This window comes from Rhinichthys klamathensis, unplaced genomic scaffold (genome assembly GCF_029890125.1).
Source record: "Rhinichthys klamathensis goyatoka isolate OS25496 unplaced genomic scaffold, OSU_Roscu_1.1 h1tg000303l_1, whole genome shotgun sequence".
Classification (NCBI taxonomy): Eukaryota; Metazoa; Chordata; class Actinopteri; order Cypriniformes; family Leuciscidae; genus Rhinichthys; species Rhinichthys klamathensis.
In genome coordinates this window covers 421,288-444,854 of record NW_026606822.1, presented here as the reverse complement: position 1 = coordinate 444,854, position 23,567 = coordinate 421,288, and the positions used below count along the sequence as shown (strand labels likewise).

The following is a 23,567-nucleotide window of genomic DNA, read 5'->3' as shown; positions in this document are numbered from 1 at the left end:
ATCGAAAACGTACCGAACCGTGACACAAGTGTATCGTATCGAACCGAACCGTGAATTTTGTGAACCGTTACACTCCTAGATATAATATAGTTTACATTTTGTGACGATAAAAGCAATCAAGCAGTTGAGATACGCATACTATAGTGTATATCGCCCTACGCGAGTATTGTATGTATGCGGATAAAGTTGGACGTGGTTATTATACATCCAACTTTATAAATAGAGCTGGACAATAACAAAGTTACATTTAGTAACAAAATAAAATATAAAAACAAAATGCTATAGTATACAGTGTATTGCTTTACGTGAGTGTACTGTATATGTATGCGGATATAGTTGGACCCAGTATGGACTTTGCTATGTTTCACATGAAACGGGCCTCGCAACAGAAGGGGCCTCCACTTGTGCTCGAAAAAGAGCCCTGCCCCTCCATGTTTATGAATGACCCAACAACTCACTCATAAAGACATTTGCTTTGTACCTGAATGAATCATCCGTTTTAAACGAATTGTTTGACTGAATGATTCAATGACTCACTCTTTAAGACAACGATTTGGCGGTTTCAGTTTCATATTTAAAATGATCTTTTCAATTTAGATGAGGGGCTGAGAGAGTGACGAAAACTGAATGTTGTTCAATATATATTTCCAAATATATATAAAGAGCTGTGCGATAATAGTTTACATTTTGTAAAGATATAAACAATCACAAATCCAATTGTTTGCTATATATTGCTATTTATTACTTTACATGAGTATACTGTATGTATGCTGATTAAGTAGGATGTACAATATATATAACTTTCAATATATTAATTTTTTTAATTTTTAATTTTAATTTTAATTTGTATTATATTTTTTTGATGATATAACAATTAGGCAGTTTGACATTTGCTATATATTATTAGCAAGAGGTTTACGTTTATATATATGTGTGTGTGTGTATATATATACGTATATATATATATATATATATATATATATATATATATATATATGCAAATATGATATAAAAATGAAAACTCAAAAAATATTTATGTATAATTAATTTGTGTTAATAATAATTTAATTATGTCATTAAATTGTGGCTATATATTTTTTCTGCTATGTACCTGAAACAGGAAAATATCTTGCTTGCACACCGTCCTACTTTGACATGCAAAATATCAGCGGCCTTAGTTTTGCATTATACTTTTTTATCTTCTTTCCCTCTGTAGAGAGGACAGAGGAGTGGAGGAAAGCTGTGCCCAGCTACACTCAGTCCAGTGGTGGAGGCAGTGCAGGAGGCAGTGGGACACTGGAGCTCCGCACCTGGAGCTCTTTACCCAGAGACGACAGCCTGGAGCCCCTGCCCTACAACTGGGAAATGGCCTACACAGAGACGGGCATGGTGTACTTCATAGAGTGAGTGTGTGGCCATAAGAGGAGAGATTTAGCCTTTATGACTTTAGTAACTGCATGAGGTCTGTTGCTGTCACCTTCTGGTTTACCGCGTTCATAAATAATAAGACCTGTTCATAGCATTGAGAATATTGTATTTGAAAGGTGAATTTCAACATTCAGTTACATGATACTATTCGTGAGATTTGAGTAATTTTCAGTAATAATTTTGAATTATCAAAAAAATAATATATTTTATGTTATTGAAAAAATCTATTTATATATTCTGTAAATAATATGAATAATATCCATTATAGACTTCCTTTTGGATACTTTGAACCAAATGTCTGTCTACCCTTGAACCGAATGTACACCTTGAAGTGTTGATGATTTTTTTTATTGTTGTCACATTGCTTAATGCCGTCTGATTTGACAACACTGTATATCACGGGATATTGTTTTCTGTGTTTATTACGGTTTTCATGCCACTGAATGTCATATGGGATTTGATGCACTATACACAATACCACAGGATATTCTTTTGTTTGTTTTTGTGTTTTGTTTTGCATTTATAATGCCACTGTAGTATTACTGCAGAGTGTTTTCATTTTTTTATTGCCGGAGGCTCTTAAAGGGATATTTTAAATGCAGTAGTAGTACGCAAAGACATTTTATGTAAATTGTATATTTATACAAAGCTTTTATTTACTATTTGCTGCCCAATATTCCCTTTTTTAGGCAGCAATATTTGTTAGCAGGCAGCGCATTTTCCCCTCCATAGCACTGCTGTCAAGTTTCTTTTCAGGTCGAATCTCAAACTTCATCAACATAGTATTCCAATTTCTATTTTCACAAACAGCATACTTTATCACTTTCTCTCCCCGTCTTGCTGATATCTGATGTTTTTCTCACTTTTTCTCAAAGTAGTGTTGCTTTTTAAAGTCAAGAGCAGAGCTGTCAGGACTGAATAAATATAGCTCGCAGTGTGGCCTAGATGCTCTTTAAAGAACAGAGTCAAAGTTCTGTTTCAGTGTGTGCGTTTGGGGTCGCAATCATAAATATTTTAGAGGTTCCAAACATTTTCCAGTTCAGTTTATAAGACTCATAACTACAGTCCATTAAAAATCTCACACTCTTTGAACTACCAAGACTTTGTAATGCGACTTTCTTTGACGCATCACATTAGCCCAAATCAAAAGTTAATGCAATGGGAAAAATAGACCTAAATAATACAATTATTGATAAAGAGCACTAACATTGAATTAATTGACTAAATGCTCTACTCATAACAATAAATTAACTAATTATGGTTGCATACATTTTAAAATAAAGTATTTCCGCGGTTTCGATTTAATAACGTAACTCATTTGCATCAGGGAACATTCAATGCTAGCGATTAGTCAGTTCATGAAGGTTCATTAGCTGAAAGTAGCAGCCTAGTTTATTTTAATGAAATAAGAACAAAACAGTCTAGCAAAATTATGGTGCAAAATTAGTCTGCAATTTGAGTTATATATACAGGTATTTTATCTAATTACATTTTTTTGTTTCATAGCCACAACACAAAGTCGACTACGTGGTTGGACCCTCGGCTGGTCAAAAAAGCCAAGCCCCCTGAAAAGTGTGAGGATGGAGGTGAATCATTGCATCTACACATTTATACATGAAGCTCCTGTATGACAGATACATGCATATGCAAATAGAAATTCAATTTCATTCTATCAGATGTGTGCAGCCTTCCACATTCACATGCCGGCACACATAGCAGAGGGCATGATTGCATAACCTCATCTGAATGCATTTGCTTCCTCTTGCCTTTTCACATACACACATAAGCACACATGATGTCTAACAAAATGTAGCCGCTCTTTTAAGCGAGTTTTATAGTCCTGTGCTATATGCTCACTGGTGCACAATACTTTTCTTTGAGTGTGTGTGAAGCTCTTTGTAGCGTGAACAGCTTTTTTCCCCCTCCTCATTAGTTCATTTGGGCATAATGTACGTACAGCAGAGGGGATACACACACACACACACACACACACAAAGAGTGGCTGTTTATTTAACTATTTCCTTTCAAAACATGCTATCTTTTGAAGTCTCATTTATATATATATATATGATTTGTTTTGTTTTTATTGTTGTTTACAAAATCTTATTTATTGAAATCTTATGAGTGACACATTATTAAGCACTATAAGTTGTTTTGCTTGTTTAGGGTAGTATTATAAAATATGTATTTTTATGAAAATTGTGAAATACATCTTAAATACCCTAGAGATATTCTCCATTATTAAATAAATATGTTAGGAACACAAATTATTTATTTGAAACAGAATTAAGTTAGGAAAATATTCTATTTGGAAAAAGTGCATCTAATAAAATAGTGCTATATTGCATTTAATGTTACAGTAATATAATGTTGTGGAAATGTTGTAAATATAATCAATATCATTTACTTATTTAATTATAATTTCAATACTTTGCTCTCTAAATGTTGCAAACTGGTAATTTTTATTTATTTAATTATCCCGACCTCCCCCCTCAAAAGTCAATATATAATGTTAGTTAACGTGACATTTTTGCACCAAACAAAAACTGTCATAATTTAGCTTATGACCATTTCACACCCTCTGTAATAGCCTTATACCAACCAGGCTACTTTTAGGTAAACACCGTAGCTTTGTTATGGTTGGCTAACCTCTGAAAGGTCAAGAGTATTTTTACATTCAAAAGATCAAGGAAATTTGATTCTTCATGATATGACCCCTTTAAAATGCTGCATGCTGTTGTTAATGATGTAGCGGCAGCCAGAAGCGTGCGTTTGTGTGGATTTGCATAAACACAATGCTCTCATTCCTTCAGAACTTCCGTACGGATGGGAGGAGATTGATGACCCGCAGTACGGCACATACTACGTTGAGTAAGTGTTGTGAATGTGATTGTATTTGTTTTTTATGCTTATTAAAGTATAGGTTAGCGATGTACTTACAAAGTTTCTCTTGCCTTCCTCAGTCACGTAAACCAGAGAACCCAGTTCGAAAATCCGGTTCTAGAGGCCAAGAGGAAACTCGGTTTGGACACTGCAGTCGCAACCCAGACCCAACAGAGGGCAGCACCTCCTCCAGGTACAAGCGCACACCTCCCCGTCTGTGAATTTTAACTGAGTTTATGAGTGTAAAGGAAACAGCAAAGACACTCAGCATGCTAGAATTTCCCGACAGCAGCCCGGAGACAAACACACCGGCTGCTCGCTGTGTGAATGATTGTGTATGTGAGGGAAAGAGGACAGAAAGATAAGATTAAAGAACAGTGAGTCATCTGCCATTCTCAATATGATGAATTAAAGATTCTTCCATTACACTGGATGCATTATAGATGTGTTTGAGCATGTGCGCAAAAAAAAAAAAAAAAAAAACCTGAGGAAGAGAGAGTGCTGTTTTAGGGTGAATGGATGGGGATATAAATGTTCTAGAGATTGCTTTGCAGCACATCACAGGCTGCATTAACATAAAAGAGAACATTAGCATCCATCACGCATTCACATTGCCTCTCTTTGATCAGTCCCTCTCTAAAACATGGCTTTACTTCTTCATATTCATTCTGAATTTCTGGAAACAGTGACCACTGTCCATTCGAGCCAGTAAATCCATTTCTACTGAAGTGAACTGTGGTTATCGAAGCAGAGATGACAGTAACAGCAGGGAAAAGGATGACACATGAGTCTGAGGGCTTTGATTGGATGGAGCCTAGTGTAAAATAGACCCTATTCAGTCATTATGGGTTGAGGGAAAGACAAGGGGGAAAAGCACATTCTCTTTCACTTTACTGAAACGGTCAGTTACCATGGCAGTGGTGAGTCAAGTTTTATTGCATTAGATAACAAAACCGCAAATCAAGTGCCATCTACAGACATGTGATGCTAGAGCTTTCTCAGAAATATGTTCACCAACATGATTTCAGTGGATGTATAAACTCAGTTGCCCCTCACACCCAAAAAGGGTTATAGGCCTATCAATTTTGAACAGTATATATATATATTTTTTACTGTTTAAAACCTTTTGCAAATGTTGTGACGTTCCTACATTTTTACAGTTTCTAAATATTACCATAATATTTATTAGATTACAGTACCGTTCAAAAGTTTGGGGTCAGTATGTTTATTCAATAATTAATAGATTTATTTAGTAAGGATACATTAAATTGGTCAAAAATATTTCCATTTCAAATAAATGCTGTTTCTATTCATCAAAGAATCCTTAAAAATACGGTTTCCACAAAAAATATTAAGCAGCACAACTGTTTTTAACATTGATAATAATAAGAAATGTTTCTTGAGCATCAAATAAGCATATTCGAATGATTTCTGAAGGATCATGTGACTCTGAAGACTGGAGTAATTAAATAAATTACATTTAAAAATATATTAAAATAGAAAACAGTTATTTTAAATTGTAACAATATTTCACCATTTTAATGTTTTACTGTATTTTTTGAAAAAGAAATGCAGCCTTGGTGAGCAGAAGAGACTTCTTTCATAAACAATAGAAAAACTTACTGACCCCAAACTTTTGAGTGGTAGTATGAATAAAATAAATATACATTATTTTGTGATTTATATTTATTTTATATAACCTATTTAATTATTATACTAATATTTAGAATGTTAAAAACAAAAATATTAATATAACATTGATTGTTTTATTATTAATATATATAATACATATTAATACATAATAATACATATTAATATATTTTTTATATTCGATTAATATAACGATAAACCCAAGCAAACTTACAATTGGTTGCAGTTACAATAGGTGGCACTAACCGACAACTAAAGTTACTTTTGATTAAGGGAAAATCAACAGAAGATTCCCTTGTCTTTGAGTCTTGCTGGCACAATTTTCAAAACCCATTCACTATCATAATTTCCTCTCTTTTCTCTAATCTGTCCTGGCAAAATCAATGATTTGACAGGCCTTCCTCCCTGTAATACAATAGCAATACAATAGCTCATCAAAACAGTGTGATGCTCACAGTCTTCTAAACTTCACTGGTGACTTGGCAAACTGTTTCCATCTTTCCTGAAAGGAAGTACAAAAAGTGTGAGTCAGAGAGCAGTCATGGGAGTAAAACACAAACAGTTACCCCTATAACTTTCACTTACAGCAGTGGAACATTAGCTGGAAAACTCCACACCCTAGTGATGAAAGTTTATGAAGGTTATCCAATACTGAGGATGTACATGTTGTCACTCCCTCGGTCCATCTGGGAACCCAAAGGATGGCAGTATATTAGAAGAGTATGTGAGGTCGAGTCGCTAATGATAAATGTTCCTGTCTACTCTGTCAAAGATAGAGTTGTTAATGGTTATGTTTACTACGCCAGATGTTTGGAATGATTTGCTGTTTTAATTACATGTCAGTCATACATAGGACATTCCTGCTCAAATAAATGATGGTTTCATGGAATCTGCCTGTCTATCTATTTGTCTGTTGTTCTATCTATCTATCTATCTATCTATCTATCTATCTATCTATCTATCTATCTATCTATCTATCTATCTATCTATCTATCTATCTATCTATCTATCTATCTATCTATCTATCTATCTATCTATCTATCTATCTATCTATCTATCTATCTATCTATCTATCTATCTATCTATCTATCTATCTCAAACAAATTCCTCGATACGCAACAGAAAACCCACATGACTTTGCCTCAACAGTGAATGTGATTGGATAACTGGACTAACCAGTAGGCATATTTCATTGCACAGCATCGCAAATGTTGGTTTGATCATTTTGAAATGTCTCAGCCAACGTCTGTCATCAAAATGATTTGGTTTAACTTCCTCCCAAACATGATTGCATTCCTCAAACCCCATAGAACCATTTTCCCAGGAAGTAATGATTTTGTTTTCTTGACATGGATGATTTTTTGAGTGAGGATTTTTGTTCTTGAACTTATATTCGCAACTTTGGATGGAAACATTGCTATGACTGCATTCATTAATCTCAATTTGAAGTTTATCAAACAGGCTGTCTTGTACCTAATTACATTTTAATTAAGGTTATATTTTTAACCCTGTTACCCATTTATATATATAGTGTCTTTAATTTTCTAAAACAAAATCTACAATTTATTTACAGCAAAAGTGCAAACCTCATATAAAATTGATAGAAAATAAAACCATTTAATTTGACCTCCTGAGATTAATGGTCAATTTGGCACCTCTTTTCTATTTGTTCAGAAAGATAAATAAAAGTCTAATTTATGTGTCAGGTCTATTTCTTTTTTTTGGACCATATTAGTGAAAGTATCCCATAATGGTCTTTGGTTACTGATATTAGGAAAATAATAGAAAAAAGTAAATGTGTGCATTTGTTTGTGGACTTCACAGATTATTTATGGATCTGTCATACATTTTGAAAACATGTTTAACAGCATTTCATGTGGTGTATTTGTTGCTTGTATATATCAAACACATCTACAGTACTATATCAATGTCTAGTTGTTTACAGTTTCGTCTTTGTGCATATTTTATGTGAAGTCGTCTTCTCTTCTGTCTCTGTAGGTGGAGCGGCTGGTACGCCTGGATTCACGCGGGACGCCACCCAGCTGAAGGGGGAGCTGTATCACACGGCTCTCAGGAAGAGCCAGCAGGGGTTTGGTTTCACCATCATTGGTGGAGACCGACCTGATGAGTTCCTGCAGGTGAAGAACGTTCTCTCTGATGGCCCCGCCGCACAGGACAACAAGATGGCCTCTGGTGAGTGATGCCTAGTTTGGTAAAAGGTGTTTAGTGAAACATCCGCAATTCAAATTATGGATTATTAGAAAGTTAACCTACTTGTGACTTAATTATAATTCTTAAACTGGGATAGGAGAAGTATGTTAACAATAAAGAGCTACACCGGTCCGTTTACCTTATAGCTTTATTTACTCACCTTCATATTGCTCAAAAACCTTTTTTTTTTTTTTGCTGTGAGATAGAAAGTTTGATATTTTGAAGAATCATTTTTCTCCAATAGTCTTGTTTTAGTATTATGTATGCTGTCATATTTTTATGAATATTTTGAATTAACTTGTAGTGTTATGTTTTTCATTTTTTCATTTCATTTTCTTTAATTTAAGTGTAACTTTTGGTCATTTTGCCATGTGCTTTTGTCAGTTTAATAGTTTTATTTTTTCCATATTACTATAGGTGGCTATAGTTTATTTATTTCTAATTAGCCATTTTAGTGCTTCCTTCAACTTCAACTTATTTCAGTTAGTTGCCAATGCAACTTTTCTAACTTTTGTTTAGTTACATTTTTTCATGTAATATTTATATATTTCAATTAAAAATATATACATTTTTAAATTTAGTTTTAGTTAAAGACAAACACCTGGTTGCATATACTGTAGCAACAGTTCATTGTGATTACAGTGGTAAAGTCCCAAAAACCTTTAAAATAGTATTCTGACTCCACATGATAACCAAAAAAGTCTGAAATTTACATCCTTATTCACTGATAATATTCACTTCCAGTGAGCTGTTATCTAGAGAACTGCTGTGGATCATTGAGTCCATGAGTGAAAAAAAAAAAAAAAGTCTTATTCATGAACTGGATCTGCCGATTCATTGAAAAGAAACTAATTTAAAAGAATAATTCATTCACTGATCCCATTCCAAAAAACTTGGAATATGCCATACAAGTCACACAGACTGCTTGGTGTTTCTGTCATTTTTGTAGCTTATCAGATGTGTAAATAAAAAAGATCTGTTTGAAAAAATCTTCAAAAAGATTCATAGAGAAATATACAGGTTTGGAACAACACAAGGCTCAATAAATAATGAAAGAATTTTCAATTTTGTGTGAACTATTTCTTTTATCTATAATCTTTCAAAAGCACAAACGTATTAGAAAAGGTGTTCATCCACTTTGTAATGATTCTTTTCTTCGGTTCTTTCTTTACTCATTCCCATGCTGTCAAATTTCCTCTCTTCTAATCCAAGGTGATGTTATTGTGGAAATCAACGGCACACTTGTCTTGGGCAAGACGCATGCTGATGTGGTCCACATGTTCCAGTGCATCCCAATTAACCAGTACGTGGACATGGTCCTCTGTCACGGATACTTGCTCCCCCCTGACGTGAACGCGGACAGCGAGGACCTTCCTCCTCCTCCTCCCCCTCCGACAGGAGAGATCGTAACCGCCGTACCCCTCATCAATGGCCAGCCGCTGCTGGTCAAAGGTGACGCCCTCCACGGTTCCTCCCAAGAGCTTCACTATGTAACCACAGATGCCAACGGGCGGCCGGTGGTCGCTGCGCTTCCAGGAGGCATCAGTGCCAACGATCGGCCAGAGACGGGGATGCTGCAACCGGAGCTGGTGAGCGTTCCAATCGTGAAGGGGCCTGGAGGATTTGGCTTTGCCATTGCAGACTGTCCGTTGGGACAGAAGGTGAAAATGATCCTGGATGAGCAGTGGTGCCGAGGACTGCTGAAAGGAGACGTGATAAAGGAGATTAACAGGCAAAATGTGCAGACGCTGAGCCATGCGCAGGTGGTGGATATACTGAAGGACCTCCCTGTGGGGAGCGAGGTGAATCTGTTGGTGTTGAGAGGAGGTAAGAAAGCGGGAGGGTGTATGGAACATCCCACTGATCTGTTTAGGCCATAAACATGGACTACACAAACAGAAGAAGCCGAACGTTTACACTGATGGTGGCTCTTGCGGCGATTCTGAGAATGCAATGCACATTTCTTTTGCATTATGATGTGCATTCAAACACAAAACACAGCATAATGTAAAATGCAGCTAGAATCCTTTGCATGATGTTCCTGTAGCTTAAACAGTAAAGCATGGCACTAGCAACACTAGGTTTGATGCCCAGGGAACTCATGTTTGTTTGTGTAGCACTTTTCACAATACAGATCGTTTCAAACAGCTTTACAGAAAATTCAATTCACATTTATTTGTATAGCGCTTTTTACACATTCAAGTTCGAGTCCACATTACAATTTAGAGCGATCTGTTATCAGAGGTAACTGTGTAATTTATGTATTTCAAAAATGTACATATACAAAATCACAGTTAGCTAAAAATGTATTAATTTAAACAATTTAATCATTTAAGGCAGAAACAATGGATATACATCCTTAACAGGTTAATGACCAGTCAATCTTGCATTAAATCACAAAATTCATACCTGAACTGAAACAAATGTATAGCTTGATTGCAATGTAAGTCACTTTGGATAAACGTGTCAGCCAAATGCATCAATGTAAATGTTCTTGTGTAGAGTATGTTTTGGGCATTTGGGCAGTTATAGAGTTTAGGTAGTGTAGCTATAGTAGGTACGCATATGGTGACCAATGACAATGTAAAGGGGTCTTGTTATCTTTTAAGAAATGTATTTATTTATTTTTGGTATTTTGTTCACTTTCAAACTAAAACTTTCCTCCGCTCTCCTCCATCCCACACACACACACACACACACACACACACACACACACACACACACACACACACACACACACACACACACACACACACACACACACTCAAAACGGATCTTAAGCATTCCTAGTAAAAACCCTGCTGAAAAGACTTTAAAGACTTTAACTTTGACAAGCATGAAGTGTATATAAAGGCGAACATGAATAAAACAGTCAAACTATTTATTCTATGAACTTTCAGACAAGTCTCTGTCAAGCCATCATTCAATACGTCTTCTTTTTTAGTAAAATTACACTTATTGCCAGTGGCGTAGGTTTGATTTTGAAATTGGTGGGGACGGGGACATCAATATTTAATATATTTAAAGTTTTGATCGAAAATATTGCTAGGGATATATCAGTGTCACTGGATATTGGTACTACTGCAGCGTCCCTACTAAATTCTACGCCCCTGCTTATTGCAGTTACATACATTTCTGTTTATTTTATTGTTACTTCTTTAAATTCAAATTCTGTATCATGTTGTTTACTAATTTAAATTCAGTCAAAATTCAGAAATTGAAAAATTAACTTAATTCCCAATTTTTAGAAAGAGTACACTGCAAAAATTCACATTCTTAAGCCCTATTCGCATAGGACTAGTTTTTTAAATGACGTTTGAGTAGAAATTCTAATCACGTATAAGTATAGGTCTTTTAATTCATTATTTGTTGATACAATTTAGTAAACTTCTTGAGTTTATAGCAGTGGACGTTTATAACAAAACAGTATAAGTGAGCAGAGAAATCTAGACAAATACCTTACCTTACTTGACACTGATATTAAAATGGGCAGTGTTCGCAGTTTTGTTTTTCTGAGAAATACATCAACATTATTATGTTTTTTTTTTACAAATAAATATAACAAAATCTGACAAAGGGGTAAGAAAAATCTACTTGTTTTCTCTTTAAATTAAGTTGAATTGAATTCTAACCCCATTGTCAGATTTTCCCCCCTTATTTTAAACATGCACTTCACTTAATATTTATACATTTCTTAGAAAACAACTTGCATCCATAACATACTGTATACTGGTGAGCAGCTCCAGTATGCTGGTCTTTTCAGCAGGGAATTGCCTAAAGGCTCTTTCCCCTTTTGTCTCTCCATTTTTCAGCAGGTGAGAAATCATTTCCATTCTTTTCCCTCTTCATAATTTTACATTTTAGCCAGACGTGTTCTCCTCTCCTCCACGCTCACTGATCACACTCAGGCTGTGTCTCTCAGGAAGACATTATGTAAGAATGATGGACCGTTGCTTCTGACACAGTTGGCAGGAGAGGCCCCTTTGCATTTTTGCACCCACTCTGTGGGGTTGGCTGGGAATTTGGGAAATGAGTCTAGATTACAGGGCAGGGGAATATCAGGATGTGTCTGCAAAGAGTTCTGTGAGGAACAAAACAGGGAGGGGGAAAATGAGACAATGCTTTAATCAGTTCCATTAACCCTCAAAGGCTGAGTGAGTTGTGTCATTTATGGTTTAGCCATTAAATTCAATGGAAATCACACCAATCAAGATAAAGACAGAGAAAACAAAGGGAATGAATAAACGGCGTGGGTTCTGAATTGACAGATGGAAGTGTAGCTGCGTCATTATTTTACGCATGACTTCTGTCATTTGCAAAGTCTCTCTCCCTGCAGAATTCATGTGTAGTATCCATCATAATTTTCTCTTATGTACATTTATTTTATCCATCTTTAATGGCTCCTAGATGACGCATGTGTCATGATTTACTCAGCTCGGAATTGGCTCAGGAAACGCCCCACTTTAAAGCACTTGAATGACATTTCCTCTTTGAGTAGCTTTTTAGTTAGATGGATGGGAATTAATAATGTAGCACTGAAACAATGTATTCTCATGCCTTTTTCATGTTTGAGAGGCAACAACCATGAAGTGCTGTCATTATAATAAGGCTAGAAACTTTCTCAGTAATGAGTTCCTGTTTTTTTTTCCATCTGTATGTTGATGAGTGCCTCAGCCTGTTCCCCCATTTTTTCTCTTTCAGTGCTACATGTCTCTCATTTGCCTTTTTTCTGTTTCTAGGTCATACATCACCAGTGAAGAGTTTACGACCTGTGAGTATGATAATAGATTTTCAGAGGTGATAATGACCTTGTAGAACTGAGAAAATGGCAGAATATGTTGTTTTGTGTTTATGAAATATCTTCTCAATTATGGCTGGTCCTTGGGGTTTGGGATTTGAACAAACTCCTTCCTGTAAAGTACTAAAGTGTGATAGCTAACACATTCCACACCATTTGTACTGGCGACATAAATGAATCCTGTGGCTTGTACTTTTTTTTTAAGTGATCGGATTTACAATTTTCACTTGAGTATGATAAAACAGGCAAGACTGTCCCATAGACTTACATTGAAGAAGGATTTTGAGGGATCAGAATATCATAGAGACTTGTGGGTGGGCACTTGACTCTGGGCTGTAAACAACAACCTGGCAATCATCCAGAACAGCCCAGAAATTCCTAGTAACCACCCAGAAAACCCTAGAAACCACGTAGAACAACTTAGAAACGCCCTAGCAACCACCTAAAACACATAAGAAGAAGTTATCAAACACCCAGGACACTATAGAAACCACCTTGTAGTAATCATGCAAAAATCAAGAAAACACCTAACAACCACCAAGAACACAATAGAAATGCCCTAGCAACCACCCAGAACACCTTAGAAACACCCTAGCAACCACCTAAACTACCTAAGAAACCATAAAAAGCAGTTATCAAACACTCATGACACTATAGAAACCACCTTGTAGTAACCACAAAAATAAAACACTAACAACAATACACCTAACAACCACCCAAACACCATAGAAATACCCTGGCAACCACCCAGAACACCCTAGAAACCACCTACAAACATCTAGCGACCAGAAGGAAAATCTTAGAAATCATTTATCAAACACCCAGGACACTCTTGAAACCACTTGGTAACCACCCAGAAAACTCAGAACACCCTTAAATCCACATAGCAACACAATAACAACCCCCCCCCCCCCCCCCCCCCCCCCCCCCCCAATCCTTGGCAACCAACTTAATATCATGGTGGTGAGTTTTGGGTGTGGACAACATCACTTATATTTTCAACAGTAAATGTAAAAATGTAGTTGATTAAAATGTAATGCTTTAAAAATCCTGTAACTTTACCAAAAACAAAACCATTAATAGTATGGGCGTGTTGGGCTTTATTTTCCTATGGGTTTCGTGAAAGACAGTGTTTTTCAGTGTCACTCTTGAAATGGAAACTGTAATGAATATTTTTTCTACTAACCAGACCATGAAGGCAAGATCCAACAATAGCATTTTTTCTGTAGTCTATCTATCTGTATACACATGCTTGCAATCTCTCAAAAGACACACCCAGCAATCCGTTTTAAATGTTGCTTGTTCAGGTCCATATCTATGTTCACTCTGCGAGTCACTGTGTGAAGTGGTATTAAAACACGTTTTATTCCCCTTGTATTCCAACAGAGACCGGGGATGAGTGCCAGTACTGAGACTCTGGACCGTTGCCATGACATCATGGTTCCCCAGGCTTTGACCTATCACTCAAACACACTGCCATGTAGCTCTCCAAAACAAGACGCTTCCCTCCACTACAGCAAGCCCAAAGCTTTGCCGGAGAGCATAGGTGAGTCTTTGCTGAGCTGAGACAGCAAGGAGGAAACTCTTTTATGTTACAGCACCATGATGTTGAAAACATTCTAGTAGGTGGGTCCCCAGCCAGGATTGAAGTTGAGAAATATATATATATATATATATTTCACTTCGTTTTTAAAGGTATTGTTCATCCAAAAAAAAAATTCTTTCATCATATACAAATCTTCATGTTGTTCACAGAAACAAAATAAAAATAAACTTTTGCAATGTGGTCACCCTGGTCTTACAACGAAAGTGGTGACAAAAAGAACAAAACACTGAGGAACACTGTTCAAATCATAATACAAACAAGAGCTGTGGGCAAATGTATTGTTCTTGCATATATTGCACCAGGATAAACAGGATTAAAATGAGCAGAAGATTTTCAATGAATTTCAATTAAAGGGCTTTGGAAGACTTTTTATACTTTGGAAGATATCTTTATGGTACTTTTTTGTGCGTTTGGAACTCAGTCACCAACCACTATGGCATGGAAAAGAGCAACTACTTATCTCTTTCCCCGCCAGCGTTTTTTAAGAAAGTTGCCAGCCACCGCCAGCGTTTTTGATCATTTTCACAAAATTTTCATGCCCCCCAGAATATTTTGTTGCATGAATATCTGAACATGCAATATATAAAAAGAAAGAACAGAGCCTCTGCTTTAAAAAAAAAAAAAAAAGTATTCTAGCTTCATGCATTCTTTTTTATTAACACTTGAATGTGGGTAAGTTTCATAAAAAAGCAACATTTTGAGCAAAAAGCTGAGAAAATCAAGTTTTTTTCAAAGACTACATCTGGATCGGATTTAAAACGATGAACAAAACATAGATGGAGTAGATCGAGTCCATCAACACCCCCTAAGGTTGCACAGTGCTAGACCTGATCCTGGGTCGACATTTCATTCGGCAACGTTAGGCCGTTTTGATTTATATGCTGTTTAATGCAGATGATTGTCTTATTTTACATATGCATCTCCTTATATGCTATCGCTTTCTTCTGCTTCTTTTTCGCCTGTGTTTTGATCCGGAGATTCAGTTCTCTTTCAGAGGGTGTCACAGTGAAAACACAGACAGCCGGAATGTTTTGTCAATGGCAGGGAAAAAGTTAATATCGGCATTTGAGCTTCAAAGAGGAAAAAATAAAGATTTTACAATGACATATTTTGGAGAACTATCCTTTAATTTTTTTTAATCTGAATGCAGAGACACTGAAAAAGCCCTATGCATGAATTGAATTGGTTTTACTTTTTTGTGATGAATTGATGAATGTGGTTTATTCCAATGTATTTATCATACCTCCGTGTAAATCTGTCTATTGTTATGCAGCACCTCACTCTAAGGAGTTGGACGTGTTCATTAAGCGAGATCAGGACACAGGCTTTGGCTTCCGTGTGCTTGGGGGAGAGGGTTCAGAACAACCAGTAAGTCCTTCATACTTCTGTAACCACATTACTAAATATTTGTATACATGGACTGTATTTATGTGATTTATTAGCAGATCGACTTTGTGTCTTAGCTCTAAAATGACCTATCCATCTAATTTCATTAGGTCTACATCGGTGCCATCATTCCCCAGGGGGCGGCGGAGAAGGAAGGCCGTCTGAGGGCCGGAGATGAGCTCGTTGGCATCGATGGCATCATTGTAAAGGGGAAATCTCACAAACAAGTTCTGGATCTGATGACTAACGCAGCACGTAACGGACAAGTGCTTCTGTCAGTGCGCAGGAAGGTCATTTACAGAGGTGAGCAGTGCTGACTGACAGGCCTTAGACATAAAAACCAGTGCTGGAGTGTAATTAACTGCCTGAATAGCTTTCATTAAAGGTCAGTCTGTGTAATCTTCTGCTCTATAGATGCCCAAGTGGATGTTGGGAGCGGGGCAATGACACTTGTGAATGGCTCACCCCGGCTTCCCCGTATCCAGGTGCCAAGTGTCAAGGACCAGGAGTCATTTGATATCACACTCCATCGTAAAGATAATGAGGGCTTTGGATTTGTCATTCTCACCTCAAAGAGCAAACCGCCACCTGGAGGTAACAGCAGATTCATTGACATTATTTACATAAAATGTTTATATCACTAGGATTTGGAGTCAAGAACCGGTTCTCATTCAGAACGGTTATATACTAATATTTGATGTAATCTTCAGTTTTTACTACATAATACTATGGACACTGTTTCCTGCACCAGAATTTCACTGCTAAATGAATATTGTGGTTGTTTTTAATTAGTTGTTTAAAAAGACATATTTTGAAAAACTATTGTTAGAATACACATTCAGAACAGTTTTTTTGGGGGCAATTAAAATATATATATACACTACCGTTCAAAAGTTTGGGGTCGGTACGATTTTAAATACTTTTAAAAGAATTCTCTTCTGCTAACCATGGCTGCGCTTATTTGATTTAAAATACAACAAAAATCAGTTATAGTATTAAATATTATTCCAGTGTAAATCAGCTGTTTTCTGTGTGAATATATAGTAAAGTGTAATTTATTCCTGTGATCAAAGCTGAATTTTCAGCATCACCAGTGTCAGTGTCTTCAGTGTCAAATGATCCTTCACAAATCAGTATAATATGAGGATTTGATGCTCAAGAAACATTTATTATTATTATCAATGTTGAAACAGTTGTTGGTCTGTCAGTTGTACAGTTTTTTTTGTTTTTTTTTGGATTCTTTGATGAATAGGAAGTTCAAAAGAACAGCATTTGTTTGAAATAGAATCTTTTGTAACATTATAAATGTCTTTACTGTCCTTGATAAATAAAAGTATTGATTTCTTTCCTCCAAAAAATAAAAATAAAATTCTCACTGACCCCAAACTTTTGAACGGTAGTGTATATATATATATTATATGAATATTTAATTTTTAAAAACAGTAAAATATTTTACCTGATTTTTTACATTTTATTTGATTTTATTATTTGATTTAGTTTGATTTTATTTTATATATAATCAACAACTAGTAAAGTCAACTACTTTTAGATGTTGTATTTATTTATTTATTTTTATTAAAAAATTAAATTTGACCTTAATAGTGGTGGTTTAATGTCATGTTGACCATGTGCTGTTCTTTAAATGTTTATCATTTTGCATCTCAAAGTTGTTTCTTTAATACCTTTGTATCACCGCTACAGCCACACACATGTAAATGGAAGTCCGTGGCAGTTGTATCAAAACTTGTTGCTGTTTTTTGAGCATCTTGTGTCACCAGAATTTCATTTGGCATGTTATGTTAAAAATACAGTAGTTTAATTTTTAAAGAGTGTCTTGGGACCCATGCGCTCTGTTCCATTCTGCTCCATCCAGCAGTTTTTTAGTTTTGCATAAACTCAGAATTGTTACATTTCCTACGATGAATTCATTATTACTATAAATACAACACAAGCCGTTCTAATTCTGCTAAGTGATTTGCCTAAGTGTGTGTTGCAGTGATTCCTCATAAGATCGGTCGAATAATCGAGGGCAGTCCAACTGACCGCTGCGGGTTGTTGAATGTGGGCGACCGCATATCCGCTGTGAACAGTCAGTCCATTGTGGAGCTCTCCCACAACGACATTGTTCAGCTTATCAAAGACGCAGGGAACTCAGTCACGCTCACCGTGGTTCCTGAGGACGGTGAGTGAGAAAATGAAATGTCACATAAATACTGCCTCAGTACATATTCCTGCATTCTCAACCTGTGCCTCATGCTTTGATTTGTCACACTAGGGCAATGATGTAGCTTCAATTAAAATGCTAATATCCACAGCAGAATTTGATATTAATTATGCATGCATATTTAAATTTAACATTTTAAAAAGGGCACTTAGACCAATTACTAGCTTATTTCAAATACAAAGCATGAAAATACACAGTTCATTTTTCTCTGTCATGTTTAATTGCTGTTGGCTCCTAGGTATGAATATCATACAACAAAAAGCATTAATTGGAGGGGCTTTTGGAGTTAAAACGTTCTTGATCTTATTTATTTATCATTAGTATGTCATAATACGGAGGTAAAAAGGACTTTTAACACTTGAAGTTTAGCATTTCATATGACAATCCATCTGTTTTGATTGGCTGTTTAGAGTACAAAGGTCCGCCCTCAGGAGCAAGCTCGGCCAAACAAAGTCCAGCACCTCAGCACAAGATTTTCAAATCCACTCAGGATGAGAGGTGCAGTCCACTATTACATATTTAAACCACTATAAATGTGCTTATTTCCTATTTGTTGTAAATTCATGTAAATTCTACAACCATATAGCCAATATAATTAACCTCCAATCACATATGGAGGATTTAAGGGATTTAAGAGGATTTACCCTGCCTTCTCATCTATAATACATGTTACTTATGTGCAGATATAATTTGGATATGGATGAGATCAGGGATGAGCTCATCTGGACGGAGTATAAAGCTCTTCCCATGAGTGAACAGGGAACGTTGTGTGTCGCCAACTCAAAACAGGTAAGAGTCACACTTATATCATAAACTGTACCTAAACTTTATCTAAAGTCATCACATCTAATGTAATATATGATGCAAAATAAAAAATATATTATATTATATATAGTAGGGCTGCATGATATATCGTTTTAGCATCGATATCGCGATGTGCGCACATCACAGGATGTGCGATGTCAACATAGGGATCGTAGTCCAACAGCCCACTAGTTCGGAACGCAGATTAATTGCAAAGTTTAAACATCATAGAGTGAAAGTTTATCATTTGCATGTGTTTTTAAAGTCCTATCAGTTTAAACATCAAGCGCAAGCAGACTGGAACGCACACAGAGCCGCGCAGACAGCACGTGAACACCAAATTCAGTTCTCTTTCGCTTCTTTTTTAGCTCGAACGGACATGTGCACGCAAAATTAAGTTAAAATGCTGAGTATTCTCAGTCGATTATGTGTTGTAAACAATGGAGAAAGAAAACGTATGCGTATCATTATATTGGATCCGTGCATTCATCTTAAAGGAACACTCCGACTTTTTGGGACTTTAGCCTATTCACCTTATCCCCCAGAGTTAGATAAGTCTATACATACCTTTTTCTTCTCCGTGCGTGCTATAAGTCTGTTTGACGCACCCACCGCTAGCCTAGCTTAGCACAAAGACTGGATGTAAATGGTTGCAGCTAGCATACTAATCCAAATAAGTGACAAAATAACGAAATTTTCCTATTTACATGTTGTGATTTGTATAGTCGCAGAGTGTACAAAAAACAAAGTCACATGAGACACAGACAGATATTTTAACCGTATAAATACTGGGAACTATATTTAAGAAGGCAGCACCTGAGACGCGCCGTGGTGAGGAGCAGAGAGAGCGCGTCTCAGGTGCTGCGGTTATCACTCCGCCCAAGTAGCAGTGCTTCGCCTTCTGAGAATATAGTTCCCAGTATTTATACTGTTAAAATATGTCTGTGTCTCATGTGACTTTGTTTTTTGTACACTCTGTGACTATACAAATCACAACATTTAAATAGGAAAATGTTTGCGTTATTTTGTCACTTATTTGGATTAATGCTAGCTGCAACCATTTACATCCAGTCTTTGTGCTATGCTAGGCTAGCGGTGGGTGCGTCAAACAGACTTATAGCACGCACGGAGATGAAAAAGGTATGTATGGACTTATCTAACTCTGGGGAATAAGGTGAATTGGCTAAAGTCCCAAAAAGTCGGAGTGTTCCTTTAAAGTATACCCGCAGCTGTTTGTGTCACCAATGTTAATCAGACAACAAAAGAGAAAGAGAAAAAAACACTTTTGTAGCTTTAACAAAGGTAAATTATATGAATGAATGAATTAACTATATTTAATTTATACAGTGAAGACTGCAATGTTATTTTACATTTGATAATTCAATTTCTGTACCTGAATAATGTTAGATTTACTGGAAAAACATAAAGCACTGCTTATTTCATTTGTATCTTTGTTCTATTGTATGTATTAGGGCCCGAGCACTGATGGTGCGTGCGAGGACGCTCTTGGAATTGCCCCGTTTATTATTATTATCTATACTTTGTCATGATTCTGCCATCATGTCTTTGATTCCTCTTGTCTTGTGGCAGGATCATGACAGAATCATGTTTTGTGTACAAGCGCATGGCCAATTGTTTGGCCACGTGCTTGTGTTGTCTCGTTACGTTACCCCCGCCCCCTTGTTATCCTCGTCTCGTCATTATTGTCTAGTCAGTTTCACCTGTCCTTGTCTAGTCAGCTTCACCTGTCTTTGTCATTAGTGTCTCCCTATTTAATCCCCTTGTGTTTGCTGTCCTGTGTCGGTACATTGTCTAACTTTGCGTGTTAATCCCTGTGAGTATATTGTCTGAAGACCTGTTTAATCAGTATTGTGAGTTCGTTTCCTGTTAAGTCAGAGTCTTTGTTTATCATCGTGTCTTAGTCTTGTTATACTCTGCTCCAGTCCTGTTTTACCCCCTCGTGGGTTTTGTTTTCTGTTTTTGTCCAAAATAAATCATTTGAGTGTCATCTGCTGTCTGCGCCTGGGTTCTCCTTCCATCCACATGACATGCTTGTAATGTGTTTATTATTTTCTATGCAGATGTGCTCTGCTACAAAATCACCTCAATCATCCTAGAACGATTGAGTCTCAACAAATAGAGCCATTCAAATCATCTGGTGAAATTGTTGTCTTATCGCAATATATATTGCGGAAAAGCAAAATATTGCAATGTCAGTTTTTTATAATATCATGCAGCCCCAATATACAGTATGTCATACTTTATACATATACTAGGTATTTAAGCCAAGACTAAATTAATTTAATCCAGGGTTATACTTCATATATTCATGCCATCACTGGAATAAATTGCATTTTCTACCTAGGGCTGTATTGCGGTTGAGTTGGAGCGCGGTCCTCGTGGTTTCGGCTTTAGTCTGAGAGGGGGAACAGAGTATAACATGGGCCTCTACATCCTGCGGCTGGCTGAGGACGGCCCCGCTCTACAAGATGGCAGGATACACGTCAGTACAGAACACCACTCTTTAATAACTCATATATTGTGGATTGAATCGGCAAACTTTTTGCATCTTCTGCAGCAATTTTGGGGAAGCATCTGCAGTGCATTTAAATGTAGTAAAATTTTAAGGAAAGCTGAATACTACACCTTTTTTTATCAAAATCTAAATATGTCAAACCGTTGTTTACAGATGTCTTGAGAAATGTTTTTTTTTTAAAGTGCTGTGAAGTACAACCAGTGTTGGGAAAGTTCATTTTCTACATGAACTAGTTCAAAGTTCAGTTCACAAATTTTAAAATGAACTAGTTCAGTTCATAGTTCATACTTCAAAAAATGAACTAGTTCATAGTTCTTTTTTTCTATATGTTGCTGCGAGCTTTTTAAAAAAAATTTATTATTGCCACAGACAGCAATTATTTTATCGACGGGCAAAGTTTGCACAGAAATGTAAGATTTTTCCCATCCTCACCGACCTTGTCATAAAACTCGTTTAAATAATCATACGACGCCTCCTCGCTCGCTGCTTTGTCGACTACATGCTGCTTTTTGTTTTGATGACGCATGCGGCGGTGCGACACTGGTGGCTTGTGTTGCCAGATTGGGTGTTTTTTTCGCTACATATTAAGGCCTGTTTACGCGTGTTTTAGCCGGGTTTTCGCCTGGAAGGCTCTATAGAAATCTGGCACCCTATTGAACGAAGTTAAACTGAGAGAGCGTGCGTTCACAGACGCCAGAATGAACGAGTTCACAGTAACGTTCATCAGGCAGGAATACAGTACGTTCAGTTCACGTTCGCCCACACGTTCAGGCACAACACTGAGTACAACCTTATAAGAAGAAGGTGACAATGTTTTTCATGTGTTTGATGATCTTACGCCTGATTGTGTCTCTGCAGGTAGGAGATCAGGTAGTTGAGATCAATGGAGAACAGACACAAGGAATCAGTCACACTAGAGCCATTGAGCTGATCCAAGCTGGAGGAAACAAAGTGCTACTGTTACTGCGACCACAAGCCCTCTTAGCAGAGAACAGTGAGTAATGACACAAACTCAGGATACTGCTGTGCTGATATATAAGCATACTGTAAGAACATCAAGACCACACAAGTTACTAACTTCTTTCTTTCTTTCTTTCTTTCTTTCTTTCTTTCTTTCTTTCTTTCTTTCTTTCTTTCTTTCTTTCTTTCTTTCTTTCTTTCTTTCTTTCTTTCTTTCTTTCTTTCTTTCTTTCTTTCTTTCTTTCTTTCTTTCTTTCTTTCTTTCTTTCTTTCTTTCTTTCTTTCTTTCTTTCTTTCTTTCTTTCTTTCCTTCTTTCCTTCTTTCCTTCTTTCTTTCTTTTCTGTGCAGGTTGTGTAAGCTCATCTGCGATGTGTTACTGCCCCCAGGAACATCATCACTAACAGCCTCTTTTCCTCTAGGTCTTTTTTCTTTGGTAATGGGACTTTCACTACACTTTCTATGCTTCCTAATTGCTAAACTTTTTTTTTGCTTTAGTGTCCAAGTTTATATTAATAGGACATTTATATTAGAACTGCACGATTAATCATTAAAATATTGCAATCTTGATTCAAACACCCACGCGATCTTATTCCTAAACGACAACAATTCACCTGTCTATTAAACCTTTGACAAAATCATACTGCCACTTCAAATAACGATTGTATCGATTACATCGTTGCATTACCAGGCGACAGGTGACTGTTAAAAATGTATTGTCATTGAATCATTCATTCAAGAGTTTCGTTCAAAAACGCTGATTCATACAGTAATGAAACAAGTGAAAAAATTATGAGTGAGTCAATTCAAAACTGATTTAAAAAATAATAATAATTCATTCATATTAATTAAACATTTTTAAATTGACTGCAGTACTTAATATTTTGTTAGAACCTCTAGTAAATTACATGTTATTTTGTTTAATTGGCTGTTCAGAATCGTGATCTCTATTTGAAACAAAAAAAATTGTGATATATTCAGAATCGTGCAGTTCTAATATATACACTAGCAATTAAATAGCAACCACCCATAACTTTCTGTCAACTACATGTGCAGACAACCACAACAACCTAGCATTCTGGA

At 36.3% G+C, this 23,567-nt stretch overlaps 1 protein-coding gene across 3 annotated transcripts in view; it reads left to right on the top strand.

The window, feature by feature from the left end:
- Positions 1 to 23,567, top strand: part of LOC130104014 (membrane-associated guanylate kinase, WW and PDZ domain-containing protein 3) — a 132,970-nt gene that overhangs the window by 106,581 nt on the left and 2,822 nt on the right. Inside the window, exons 5-21 of one of the 3 annotated variants that reach the window (XM_056270394.1) lie at positions 1,217 to 1,403; positions 2,935 to 3,014; positions 4,242 to 4,299; positions 4,392 to 4,504; positions 7,960 to 8,154; positions 9,385 to 9,999; positions 12,912 to 12,943; positions 14,357 to 14,516; positions 15,850 to 15,944; positions 16,073 to 16,265; positions 16,377 to 16,556; positions 17,947 to 18,144; positions 18,597 to 18,684; positions 18,870 to 18,975; positions 21,356 to 21,493; positions 22,385 to 22,520; positions 22,836 to 22,920. In XM_056270394.1, the coding sequence (XP_056126369.1) occupies positions 1,217 to 1,403; positions 2,935 to 3,014; positions 4,242 to 4,299; positions 4,392 to 4,504; positions 7,960 to 8,154; positions 9,385 to 9,999; positions 12,912 to 12,943; positions 14,357 to 14,516; positions 15,850 to 15,944; positions 16,073 to 16,265; positions 16,377 to 16,556; positions 17,947 to 18,144; positions 18,597 to 18,684; positions 18,870 to 18,975; positions 21,356 to 21,493; positions 22,385 to 22,520; positions 22,836 to 22,888 (2,627 nt within the window). In that variant the 3' untranslated portion in view covers positions 22,889 to 22,920. The remainder of the gene's footprint in view (positions 1 to 1,216; positions 1,404 to 2,934; positions 3,015 to 4,241; positions 4,300 to 4,391; positions 4,505 to 7,959; positions 8,155 to 9,384; positions 10,000 to 12,911; positions 12,944 to 14,356; positions 14,517 to 15,849; positions 15,945 to 16,072; positions 16,266 to 16,376; positions 16,557 to 17,946; positions 18,145 to 18,596; positions 18,685 to 18,869; positions 18,976 to 21,355; positions 21,494 to 22,384; positions 22,521 to 22,835; positions 22,921 to 23,567) is intronic. The other 2 variants (XM_056270392.1, XM_056270393.1) reach the window with 2 other exon arrangements.